The sequence below is a fragment of the Coturnix japonica genome, chromosome 15, assembly GCF_054131305.1.
Source record: "Coturnix japonica strain WE chromosome 15, WE-NBRP24, whole genome shotgun sequence".
In the NCBI taxonomy this organism is placed as follows: domain Eukaryota; kingdom Metazoa; phylum Chordata; class Aves; order Galliformes; family Phasianidae; genus Coturnix; species Coturnix japonica.
In genome coordinates, this window is record NC_140677.1 from 5,373,764 (window position 1) to 5,385,538 (window position 11,775).

The 11,775-nt window shown below is 40.4% G+C and overlaps 1 protein-coding gene across 1 annotated transcript in view; it reads left to right on the forward strand.

Moving 5' to 3' along the window:
- The window catches only part of SUCLG2 (succinate-CoA ligase GDP-forming subunit beta), a 99,959-nt gene extending 92,175 nt beyond the window's left edge, over nucleotides 1–7,784 (forward strand). The window contains exons 10-11 of the mRNA XM_015875362.2: nucleotides 1,143–1,263; nucleotides 5,945–7,784. Coding sequence (XP_015730848.1) covers nucleotides 1,143–1,263; nucleotides 5,945–6,060 — 237 coding nt within the window. The 3' untranslated portion in view covers nucleotides 6,061–7,784. The remainder of the gene's footprint in view (nucleotides 1–1,142; nucleotides 1,264–5,944) is intronic.
- Nucleotides 7,785–11,775: the final 3,991 nt, after the last annotated feature.

An 11,775-nucleotide genomic window follows, 5' to 3' on the forward strand; every position in this document is an offset into this window, starting at 1 on the left:
ATGAAAGGAAAACATTTTACACCCCAAGCCCATGAATATTTGCATGTGCACAGGTAGATAGTTGGAGCAAAGCAGAGGAGGAGCCCTGTAAGGTTTCATCATTGGTAGCTTCTACAAAGGTAAGGACTTTCTGGGAACACAGTGGTGAAATAAATAGTTGCAGTGACATCAACATAAAACCCTTGACTGGTGAATGTATGCATTTAATATGACGTTAAGGTGTTGGCCTGTGTTTATTGAGGGCAGTGTCATGAAACGCCTTGGAGATGGGAGCAGTGGAGGGTATTGAGAGAAGTCAGTGATGTGTTCCCAGTGTCATTTTCTTTTTAGGGTTGTTGAGCTGGCCTTGGTGTTCTGCATTGCACTGAACATGCCAGCAATAAACAATGGCTTTGCAGTCTGGGTTTTTAGTGAAGGATACAGGTCCTTACTATTAGTTTTTACTGTTGCTATACTTGATTTCATGAAAATCAAATGCTCTTTTCAAGCTGGGGACCCAAAGCATCTGGGTGGTGATATGGGTGCGGGAATTTCAATTTCTATAAACTGATGAATAGCAGTTGAAGTTGTTATCAATTAATCTGTAGCAATGAAAACTCTTCATTACATGCCTCTCCTTATTAATTAGAAGGGATTTTTACTTGTCTTTATCAAGTCAGGGCAATTGTGTTCCCATGTCCTCTGTCCTGCTTATAATAAAGCGTACATCCGTATTACTTTGTGAAGTGTGCATAAACACATCCAGTGTGTCTTGAGCCCTAAACTCTGAAGATTCTTCCAAATCCAAAATGTAGATTGTTTTATTTGTTTCTATGTTAATTTATGAGTAGAAATTCTCCTTTTCTTCTTAATAATGTCTTTTATGATGTAGATTGCAACGCTGCTTTAGACCAAGGCATTTAATACTATACATACTATACATTTAATGCTATACATACTATACATACTATAGTGTGTGTATATATATATATACTACATACTATAGAAACTCCACACTCAAAATTGACTTTTTCAAGCTACAGCCATGAAGCTTCCAACCTTCTGTGAACGAAGCTGCCTAACAGAGGGAAGTTTTTACCCTGCTTTGGATCTCTTACACGTGTTTATTAAAGATAACTCTTTCCCACTCTTCTTTTCCACAGGTTGAAGCAATACTTGTAAACATTTTCGGTGGCATCGTGAACTGTGCCATTATAGCCAATGGTATTACCAAAGCCTGCCGAGAGCTTGAGCTGAAAGTGCCTCTGGTGGTCAGGCTGGAAGGTGAGTGCTGGTGGTCCCAGACAAAATCTTCCCTCATGCTCACAATATTCTATTTCAGCTTTTGTTGCTCTCTAAGCTCTAAACAAGCAAATCCACACTGTGCACACTGTGTTTAATTCTTTATTCGTGGCATGACCTAAGGCCAGTAAACTCTTTCCTTGTGTATTTCTATATCCGTGGTGCACCAGGTGGTGTGCAAAGAGATGAAATTTTGCAATGAAAGCATTATGGTTTTGCTTGTAACATTTGCAATGCAAATAGAAGTGATTTTGATGCAAGTTGCTATTCACTGGAAGGTATTTCTTTTCATGTGATTTTTGCTGAATGCATTTCTATTATTGCTAAACCTGCAGCAAAATAGTTTTCTTAATTTTTCTCCAATATAATTAAAAGAAAGAGGTTAGAAGTAGTATTTCTGAGAGAGAGCTTACTGCAGTGTGTTCTTCAGCCAAGTATTGAAGTATCCAGCTAAAATCCATTTAAAAAACTGAATTTGCTAAAGGTACTGAATAATTTTTAGAGGAAATCCAGTAAAGAAATAATGAAGAGGTGAGGAAAAGCACTCCTTGGTGGTTACTGGCTCTTCTTCTTTCCTTTGCTTTAAAGGCAGTGGGTATGAAGTTCTGTTTCTGATTTCAGAGACATATCCTGAAGGAAGGGGAAAGATTTCTGTCACTGAATAGACAAAGTGCATTAGCTGAAATCAGCACAGCACTGATATGCTTAAAACATCTCTTTTTTACTTAAGTAGACTTGGAAATGTAGAGTTTTTGTGGTCTCTTTAAATATTCATGTTTGGGTGTTTGTGAAAGGTGCTGCTCAATGGGGTTTGCCTGGAAGAAGGGAGAATCAGGAGAGCTTCTGCCTTGGGGCCCATGACCTTTAGCAAAGCCATGTGCTGCTTATGCCCAGAGGTCAAAGCTCAATCTTTAGCAAGTCCAGCACATCATTCAATGCAAATATATTGTATTGTCTGTCTTTCCATGACTGCCCACTCTTTGCTGGGTATGGTAATATTTTTGTTAGGCTTCTTGGTCATTCAGTGGATAATGTTACCATGTTTTCTTAGAAAGTTGTGTCCCATTAAAGAACATTTAGCTATCACCTTTCCATAATATTTACCTCAAAAGTATTTTAATCCTTCCTGTTATTCCTAGCATTAACCTGTGAATTCGTTCTAGATGCTGACCTCTGATGTTTACGGCCTTTAGAAGTCACACCTAGGAGCTTTTAGCATGTAACTCCAGCTTTCTCTGCTCCTTAATCACCCAACCCAACTGTGCATGTATTTGGTTCTTTTAATCTTTCCTCGGAAATCAATCCCTCTCGATCCTTAATCATCTTCCTTGTTCTTCTTTGAACTCGTACTGGGTTATCCAAATATGTAATGACTTTGAATTAATAATGAGTACTGTAGAGGTAATAAGACTACCCGAGACTTTTTAAGATAACACTTTACATTTCAAAAGGTGAAAAAGGGACAAGCACTCTTTTGGATTTCCATCTTTCCAATAGAAGGTTCGTGGTTATTTCCGTAAATCTAACAGCTCTGTGACCTGCACTTTAAAGACTCTTTGCCCACATGCGCTGTATTACAAATGTCGTGATGACTAGAGTTTTAATCAGTCAAATCTGCCTTGATTTAGCAGGATTCTGTGGACAAATCTTTGTTCTCAGTTGAATTATAATTACAAGCTGTTTTACCAGTGGATAAAGAAAGGATTACTCTTCTCTTTGAAAATGGTAACTTTATAATTACATGTATTTACTTGCCTTATCAGTAAAGAACTCACCAGCTGAGACATGGGATTATTGTTGTTTGAAAGGCTCACAGACAAACAGAGAAACTGCATATTCTGAATTTTATCTTTTACAGATGTCAAAAACTCACTTGTGCTGTTTTTGTGCAGGGCTTTTTCTTTTGTTTTTTTTCCCCTTTAAAATGTAATGCATTTCAATTAAGTTTTGTGAGAGCAAACCAGTAGTGCTGTATGGAAGCCAAAAAATGGTTTCTCACGTATGTGGCTCAGTCTTTGATGAAAATAGCAAAGAATAAAAAGAGAATTGTGAATTAGGTGTCCTATTCCTGTGCTGGAAATTTTCCATTCTCTCTCTCAACGAATGAATTCTCTGTTTCTCTCATCCAAGGATGAGAAGAACTGGGAGGAATTATAACTGCTTACATGTAGAAACACACAATCAAGCTGTCTGCTATTCAAATGCCTAAATCCCTAGCTTCTTGTATTTAGCTGTATGGTCCATGATCTTTGCTCCAGTTTGTCTATCTCAATCCCAATGGCTTGTCAGCATGAACATGGTGTAGTATCTTTTACCTATGATTATAGTATGCTGCATTACCTTCCAAGAGTGAAGGACGGGGCATTTCAAGGTCACGTTTAGAACTTAGTTTGTATCCATCTCTTCTGGCATCCTGGCTTTAAAATCCTGCTGGAGTATGATTGGGTGTTTTATTTTTTTGTTTTCATTCAAACTGTGCAGTCTCGTTCCTAACAGCGTGTGCAGGTATAATCCTGCAATTCATGGAATCAGACCCCAATAGAATATTTATTGCAAGGAGCAATGAGTTGAGTAGATTCACTTTGCTAGGGAGAACAGAGATTTCGAAGTGATAGAAATGTAAATGCGACAGATTACATGTACACAAATATCAAGGTTGTTCAGAGCCCAGGTTTCCAATGGAATAGAAAGTCTAGAAAGTATATACTGATAAAATTAGAGCTTTCGTGTATTTCTTTGGAGTGTCATTGGTAGTAACACATGTCAGAAGGAAAAAAAACATCTTTTTTTCTCATTGGAGAGGCATCCTCCTAATAGCAATCAAGTTGCAAAGGCAGAACAAAAACAGAAGCAAAAAACAAATGACAACAAGAGGGGAAAAAACAGTAGCAAAGCCCTGCAGCCTTCAGTGCTGTGCATTTTCACTTTCTCAGTGACGGTGCAGATGAAGAGCAGGTTACTTCCAGCAGTCTGTGTATGGGTTCTGTGTACAGTTCTCTGACACCATCCAGTGGCAGGAGGTTAATGTCAGAACAGAGGCATTGTTTATTTGTTTATTTTAACATCTGCTTCAGTAAGATGATGTCTTATGTATGTTCTTAAATGTTTCTGCATTTCTTGAACACATTAAAAATTCTGCTTTCAACAGGACATCATTGCAATTTGCTCTCTGTTCTAAAACAGGATAAAAAGCTTTCATTTAAAAAAAAATGCTGTGAATGAAAGACTTGAAAACTGGTTGTATGGTCTGCATATAGAGCCGTATTTAACAAACTGTGTGTGTGACCTTAGTGTTGTGACAGCAGTGAGATCTTTTTAAGCTTCCATATTTTTATTCACATGCACAAACTCTTCCCTCCCTTCATGGTGGACCATGTTTCGTCTTAGAGACTTTGTGGGGATTGCTGTACAAATGTAATGAACTTAATGGGGAAGAGGACCTATGTAGGGTTTTCTGACTTTCGAATACAGTCCTTTGCTGGCAATTAGCAATTCCACTCTACAATGTATCGGATGATTCAAAAACCTCAAACAGTATGATCTTGTTTTTAAATATTATGCTCTTCTGTAGGAAAAGCCCTGGACCATTCTGGATGTTACTATGCAACCACATCTCCATTCTGTCAGAGATTGCAGTTGTCTTTGACCTTCCTCCCCAAGTTGCCACTGTCCCACAATGTGTGTCCACTGCAAGTCAGTGACCTCTGTGGGCTTCACCATCCAACAGTGGGCAGATGGGACCTGCACCCCCATTTCCTGTGCCCATCACAAAGTGCTGGGACTGCTGCTGTGTGGATGCCTTTGGTCTTCCAGTCCAGGAGTGAGAGTCCTTGCTTGGGCACCCTGCTTAGATAGACTGGAATTTCTCTACTTACGCTGTGTAAATTCAGACATTGTATAACATCTGAATTTGTATAACAAAAAAGAATCCCCTTTTAAAATGAGCATTCTGGAAGTTGTACAATACAGAGTATGCTCCTTGCTTGGTTAATAATTAAGGGTGCAATTAGCGTGTAGTTCCTAGTATAATTAGAATTCATTTTGATAGGTCTAGGAATTACAAAGTAATTAAACGTTTTGATGTGGTGAATGAACAAGAAACTTAATGCACAGGAAGGGGTAAGAATGATCCTAAAGAGGAGTGAGTTGGGGTGTTGTACATGACTGCTGATGTACTCCAGAAGGGTACTTGCTCAATGCAGTACCTGACTTGAAGTTCAAAACATCAGTGATCAGAAGTGTCTTTGCTTGGGGAAAGCTCCAGAGAATTAAGATTTTTATCAGTACATGGTCCTTTATACTTCAGGGATAAGAGCTGATTGTGAATTTTTAAGCATCTTTTAAAGGCCTTGTACATGGTCCATTATGCACTGCTCTTGCTTGTGGGATGTTTCTAGCCCCCTCTGCTGGGTACTGGACTGACCCTCTAATCTTCACAATGTCCCTTTTGCAGGGAGGACTGCTATCATATTGACCTGCCTTTCAAAATTGTCACTGAAGTTTAGTTCCTTCTTCTCAGCTCAGTCTAAATCAGTCACTGTATCTGGCGTTAAATGGAATATTGTGTACCTTGAAGCGTCAGCACTTTTAATTGAGATTTAGTATAAGAGACTCATTTATTCATTAATATTAATTACTAATTATAGCCATTGTTCTTTATTAGGAACAAATGTTCACGAAGCCCAACGCATCTTGAATGAAAGTGGACTCCCTATTACCTCTGCAAGAGACCTTGAAGATGCAGCAAAGAAGGCAGTGGCAAGTGTGGCTAGAAAGTAATTCCTTGAAGATATCTGCAGGGAAGTGTGCGTGTTTTACAAGCCATCATTCCTGTTGTCCCTTCGGAGAGGACTGGTGGAATTTTCCTTGGCTGTCATCAGCATATGGGGGACTTCCTTTGTGACAGGTGGCAAACGATAGACTTGCAAATTGGGCCTCACAAATTCTCACAGTTACTTTTCAAGGATGTCTTCCTCTACCTTTGATAATTTTGGTATCAAGAGTTTTATTAATACTTAATTTCGTAAATCTTTTTTCTCCTTTTCTTCCAGAATTACCACTGATAAACACTGAGAAATCTATTTCACAGTAGTATCAATTTTATATTGTAAAGTTTCAGCAAACTGATAACGGGTTTATATTTTTATGGGTTTTTACAAGAATGTAAAAAAAAATTGTGCTCACGCTACCTATTTTTATTCCAATGAAAGATTCTGTTCTTTTTTCTTCTTCTTTTTGTAGAAAGTACACATTTTGCCTTAAGATGACTTTCTTTTGTAGATTCACAAGTATACCTCACAGTATAAGAGACTGCGTAGTTGGTCTTTCCTTTCTTATACCGTACCTGTAAATGAGGTGCGGTGCTTCTAGGTGTGACTGTGTCACATAAGAGGGTATGTGAGGAGAATGCATGTGTCAGGTAGGAAATGGCTGCTCACTTTTCAGAATAACCACTTTCCTAAGTATACCACTGCTGTGAGGTTTTAGAATAAGGCGAGATCCCAAAGCGATCTTCTATCAGGATCATGGAATATTTTTAAATTGAAATAGCCTCATCCCACAAAAAACATTTCAGTTTTATCGAGAATAAAACACAGATGAAGTTCTCTAATGTATTTCATTTCTACAATATCAACAAAAATCTATATTAGAAATGAGTTTCAGTGCCCAGAGATGGACTGAAATTTATTTAGTTTCTATATGCTTTTGTAACAGTCCAAATTCAGGCTGTTGGTTACATGAACCATTCACTCGGGGAACAGAAGACAATACCAATGGCTTGTGTGACTGCAGAAATCAGTGCAGATCCCACTCTGCACAGGGGCTGCATGGAATCATCAATAAATTGAACAGTGAACAGATGAGTGAGTATTGCGATCAGGTCTTGAAGATGTTGTAAATGGGGAGAGAGGTTACAATTTGTCTAATAAATTCTTCATTGTGATTTTTGAGCAGCTCTGATCAATACCACGTTCTGCTTAGAAAAATGTAAATAATTTTTTTCTTGGCATTTCCATTAAAACAGTCACATTTAAAATAAATTACCTGTACTCATCCCTGCCCCTTCACACAAATAGCAGAGATAGGCTGCTGTCATCAGCTTCTGTAGCTCTTTTTCTTCTCCTTTCCTCTCTCTCCCTATTGCTCAAGGCAAAAATGAACGGCCATTAGGACAGCAATAAATATGCCACTGGGTTTGCACTTAGTGACTGAATGGCACAGAAGGGTGTCGTTAGCAGTTCTTGTGAAGGTGCATGGAAGTGCAGAGCTCTGAAAGAAGAAATGTTTACCTCACCACTATAAATACAAAAGCCACTCTTTTCTGTGTTTTAATACTGGAACTTGAGGCATTCTGTGGGAGAGCTGTTTCTGCAATGTTGTCATACACTGTGCATCTACTTTGGGTCCTAGCACCACTGTTGTGTGTGTGTATATGATTATTCTGCAAAGATTAACATTACCTACACCAATTGTTTGGTCAAATAAATGTAAAAATGAACCCATTTAATGACTTTGAAAATACATTTAATTTGCTGTATTCTGTGTTCTTCCCTTCAGCATTCTGTTAGAGGTTGATGAAGTGACACATAGGAACTTATATTCACTAACACAATATACCCTTATACCATAAAAAAATAATCTTTCTCCCATTTCTTATACGTAATCTAGTGGCAGTACATGTAAGTTTTCATTCCTGTTAAACTATACATGGAATATAATAGTATCATTTTTACTTTTCAGCTGTTACATTGAAAGTTCCCTTAGCTCTGGGCACGTGTTTCTGAATCAGCATGCTGTGCTTCTGCCATGGCACCGTTGACTTTCTGTAACCAGAGGCATGCTTTGTATGCACAGCTTGCTGTGTGCAGTGCTGTGAACTGGTTTGCTATCACTTGGATGGGTTGTTTCTCTGCGCATGGAAGCGTGAGTAGTTGGTTCTGGTCTCCCTTGCTTTTAGTTACATTTCCTGTGGTTTTAGCTGTTCTAAATCACAAGTAATGCAGTACCTGGAACGGCTACTTTTCTCTTTGCTCTAGAATTCAGCGTTGCAGCCTGGCACAAGTGAGGTTTGCTGTCTCCAGCTCAGTGTCCTGCAGTTAGCACTGAAGGATGAAGGGCACTGCACATGGGAGAATCACCGTTCCTGTGGAGAGCAGCAGCGGTGGAAGCAGCAGTGAGTTCCAGTTAATCCCCTTTGTGAGAGTTTAAGGGGGATTTAGTTGCCTTTGAATCTTGAGATTTCAGCCTGTATTAGTAAAGCTCTGTAGGATTGGGCATGTAGAAGGGAAAGCAAGAGGAAGCTGTTAATGCTGAAACTGTGTTATGTCTTTAACTAGATACCCTGAAATTCTCACAGTGAGCAGCACATAACAGCTGGGAGTTCTGGAGTTACATCCTTAACGTTCATTTGCTATCCTATTTGTCAGGGCTTTCCTTCCCTGTGTCTGGAAAAGCAGCTAGTATCACCAGAATTGCTGTGATGGGAACAGCACATTGGCATAGATCTGTCAGCAGCGCCTTTTCTCCACATCATAACCTGTTGACCCACAGGGGGCACAGCTGTGCTGCTTGCCCTGCATGGGAACTGCTGGCATTCTCAGGCCTCTGGTTGTTGTGGCAGCTTGGTCTGGATGGTGCCATTGTGCTGGATGGTGCATAATGCTTGGTGAGTGTACTAAGGGCCATCCAAAGCACGAGTTCCAGCCTCCCCACTGGGCTGTGCTCTCCAGGTTCAGTGCTGGCAACACCATGTCCTCTGAAAGGAATCAGCTTAGCTACAGCAATCTAAGAGCCTACCAGCCTTAGTGCTTCTCCAAGAAGAAACAGTCTTTCTTGCAACCAGGACAAGCAGTGAGAAACTTTAACTGTTGCAAAGAAAATATAGGTCAGGTTTGTAGGCAAGAGGTGAGCTGAGGAGCGAGCTGTGAAATCGTCAATGGATGTGTTTTCGAGTTAGATGAGCATCTGCCAGGGCTGCTTTAAGATGAGTTGATTTTTGCCTCAGGGCAGTGTGGTGGATGAGGTGACCTTCCAGCCTGATTTGCTTGGATTTAATGCTTGTTGGTAAGGTTTTGTTTTGTTATTTTTGTCATGTCTTGTAGGTGAAAGGAGGAATAAGGAGGACAGATCTGGTGGATTCTTAAAAGAAGGTGTTTTTAATTTAGTCACTGAGAATGATCTGCAGCTGCCAGGGAAATGAAAAGCAGATTATGCAGACTCAAGACTTTCCCTAACAATGGGAGCTGTGTTATTGCAATACATAAAAGGCTGAGCAGAGAATTAGGGGTATCTATCAACTTTAATATGTTTAATTTAAAGGGGAACAGGTTGCACCAACAATTTTTTTTTTTTCACTTAATGAGATCCATTCATAAGTAGAATAACAGGATTTGTCTGTCACCCAGAGGAAATCATGGTATTCATATTTGTACTTTGGTGCAAAAGTTGTGTTGATCGCAGTGATTTAAAACTTTCCAGCCCAGCTGCACTCAGTTTGATGTCAGGATCCTTTCATCCAGTGACAGATGCATCCTTGGTAGAATCCTGAACATATCTTTGTCTTTGTTCAGCCTCAGAAAGTACCAGCTAAAGCTTAAAAATAAAAGTGTATGTGGATTAATGGATGTTATTCCTCATATGAGATAAAACTGCCTTATTCAAGAGCTGGTAGCATATATGAATTTGTCTTTTGCATTTCCTGCCCATGTCTTCTGGTAATCAGTATTGTAGGAACAGCAGTACTGGAAGAATGCAAGCTATATGATGCTTTCCATTTCTTGTGGATGCTCCTTTCCAATAGGACTTTGACCACTTAAGAGGGAAAGGTTATGGATATGATGCCACCTTGCTGGCAATGAAGAAGCTCCACATTGGAATCATGATAGTTTCCCATTCTTGTCCTCTGTGTGTCCTTGGGGCATTCTCACGTCATGAAGGTGGAGGAAGGAAAAGCAGCACCACGACAAATATATTGCCTTTTCCCAACTCCTTGGGACAGGAGATGCCTCATTCCAAACATCCTTGAGTCTGACAACAGGGACATGGCCTGGCCCCCAGTTCCCAATTACGTCCCAGCTAATTTGAAATGGAGCCTAACAAAAGTAGCCAAGTCTGGAGAGAATGAAGCAGCTGACAGAAGTAGGTTACTCTGTTGAGTGCTGTTGAGATTTGCAGCATGATGGGATTTGGAAACCGGGTCCTTTGTATTTACCTGAGCAAGTCTTCTGAACGCACGCATGCAAGGAGACCGCTGTCAGAGAGGTGACAGTGACAAAGTATCAGTAAGTGAATATGGGGAAGGAGGGCTCAGAGAGATCAAGCGTACAAGTTTTTGCATTGCTCCAGATAGAGAGATGGGAAAATGAGAAATTTGATCTTTCTATTATAATCGACATAAAGAATTACAGGGCAGCAAAAGGCCACGCGGCTCAACGAAGCTGTTCTCTTTATTTCAGATGTCTCTGTTTCAGCACCGTGTCCTTCAAGACTTTCTCTGTAATTGCATCTGGCAGCTTCTTTGCAGCTAGGTGCCGATTGCTGCTCTCCAGCTACACCAAAACAGAAGTAAAAAATAACAGGCAAGAAAGGGCATTGCAACAAGTACTTGCAGTGGCGTACCTCCTTTCTTTCCCTGATGGGTCAGCGGAGAGGTTTAGAAAATGCCATTTTGTACATGAGCGCTGCTCTGGTTAGCCTCATGACCGATCACTGGCCAATGAAGGGCAGCACAGTTCAAGAAATACATGGCATTCAGTGCCCTGCCTTACGTGGGCTGCTTGCATAGCAAAATGGACGTGTTCCCCAGCTGGTTATGTCCTGAGGCTTCATTTGAAGGCTATTGGCAGCAGCATGTTATTAATCTCCTACAGCTGCAGTATCTCAGGCTGTGAATGCAGACAGTCTGCAGCTTTGGAAGGGTTTGTGCTGCCTTTCAAATAGCAGAACAGCAGCTCTACCATCAGACAGCAAAGGGCTCATCCTACTTCTGCCACCAAGAACAGTGTGAGATGGGGTTTATATAGCAAACAGGCCTGGGTTCTGCCCTTTTGCACCTCTCTGCCTCATACAGACAAGCTCAAACTTTTTATGATGGTGTGAATCCTTGTTCGTTTTTTATCAGTAGAAGCTATCAACCCCAAAATCCTCTGCTCCCATGTAGATGCCTAAGATGTGCCTGACTGCTTTGCAGGGCTGGTTGGTGTTGGACTTGGGTGAGCTGAGCCAGCAACTTGCCCTTCCCTTCCCTGGGCCATCATAAGCTGACCATCCCTTGTAGTTTATTGATTAGTGCTGCTCAGCCTAAATTCCAAGTTCATGAAGAACCAAAAGCTTTTAGTGCCAGCAGCCTTTTCTGCTGCTTTCCCAAGTGCTTTTCCCTTATTGCACAGCAGGGCTGCCACTTCAGATGTGGAGATGTTAATCCCCTTTGAGTTGTGCTCTGAAGAAGCATGTGCAAAACACGGGGAAAATGAAGCATAAATTATTTTGCATTTA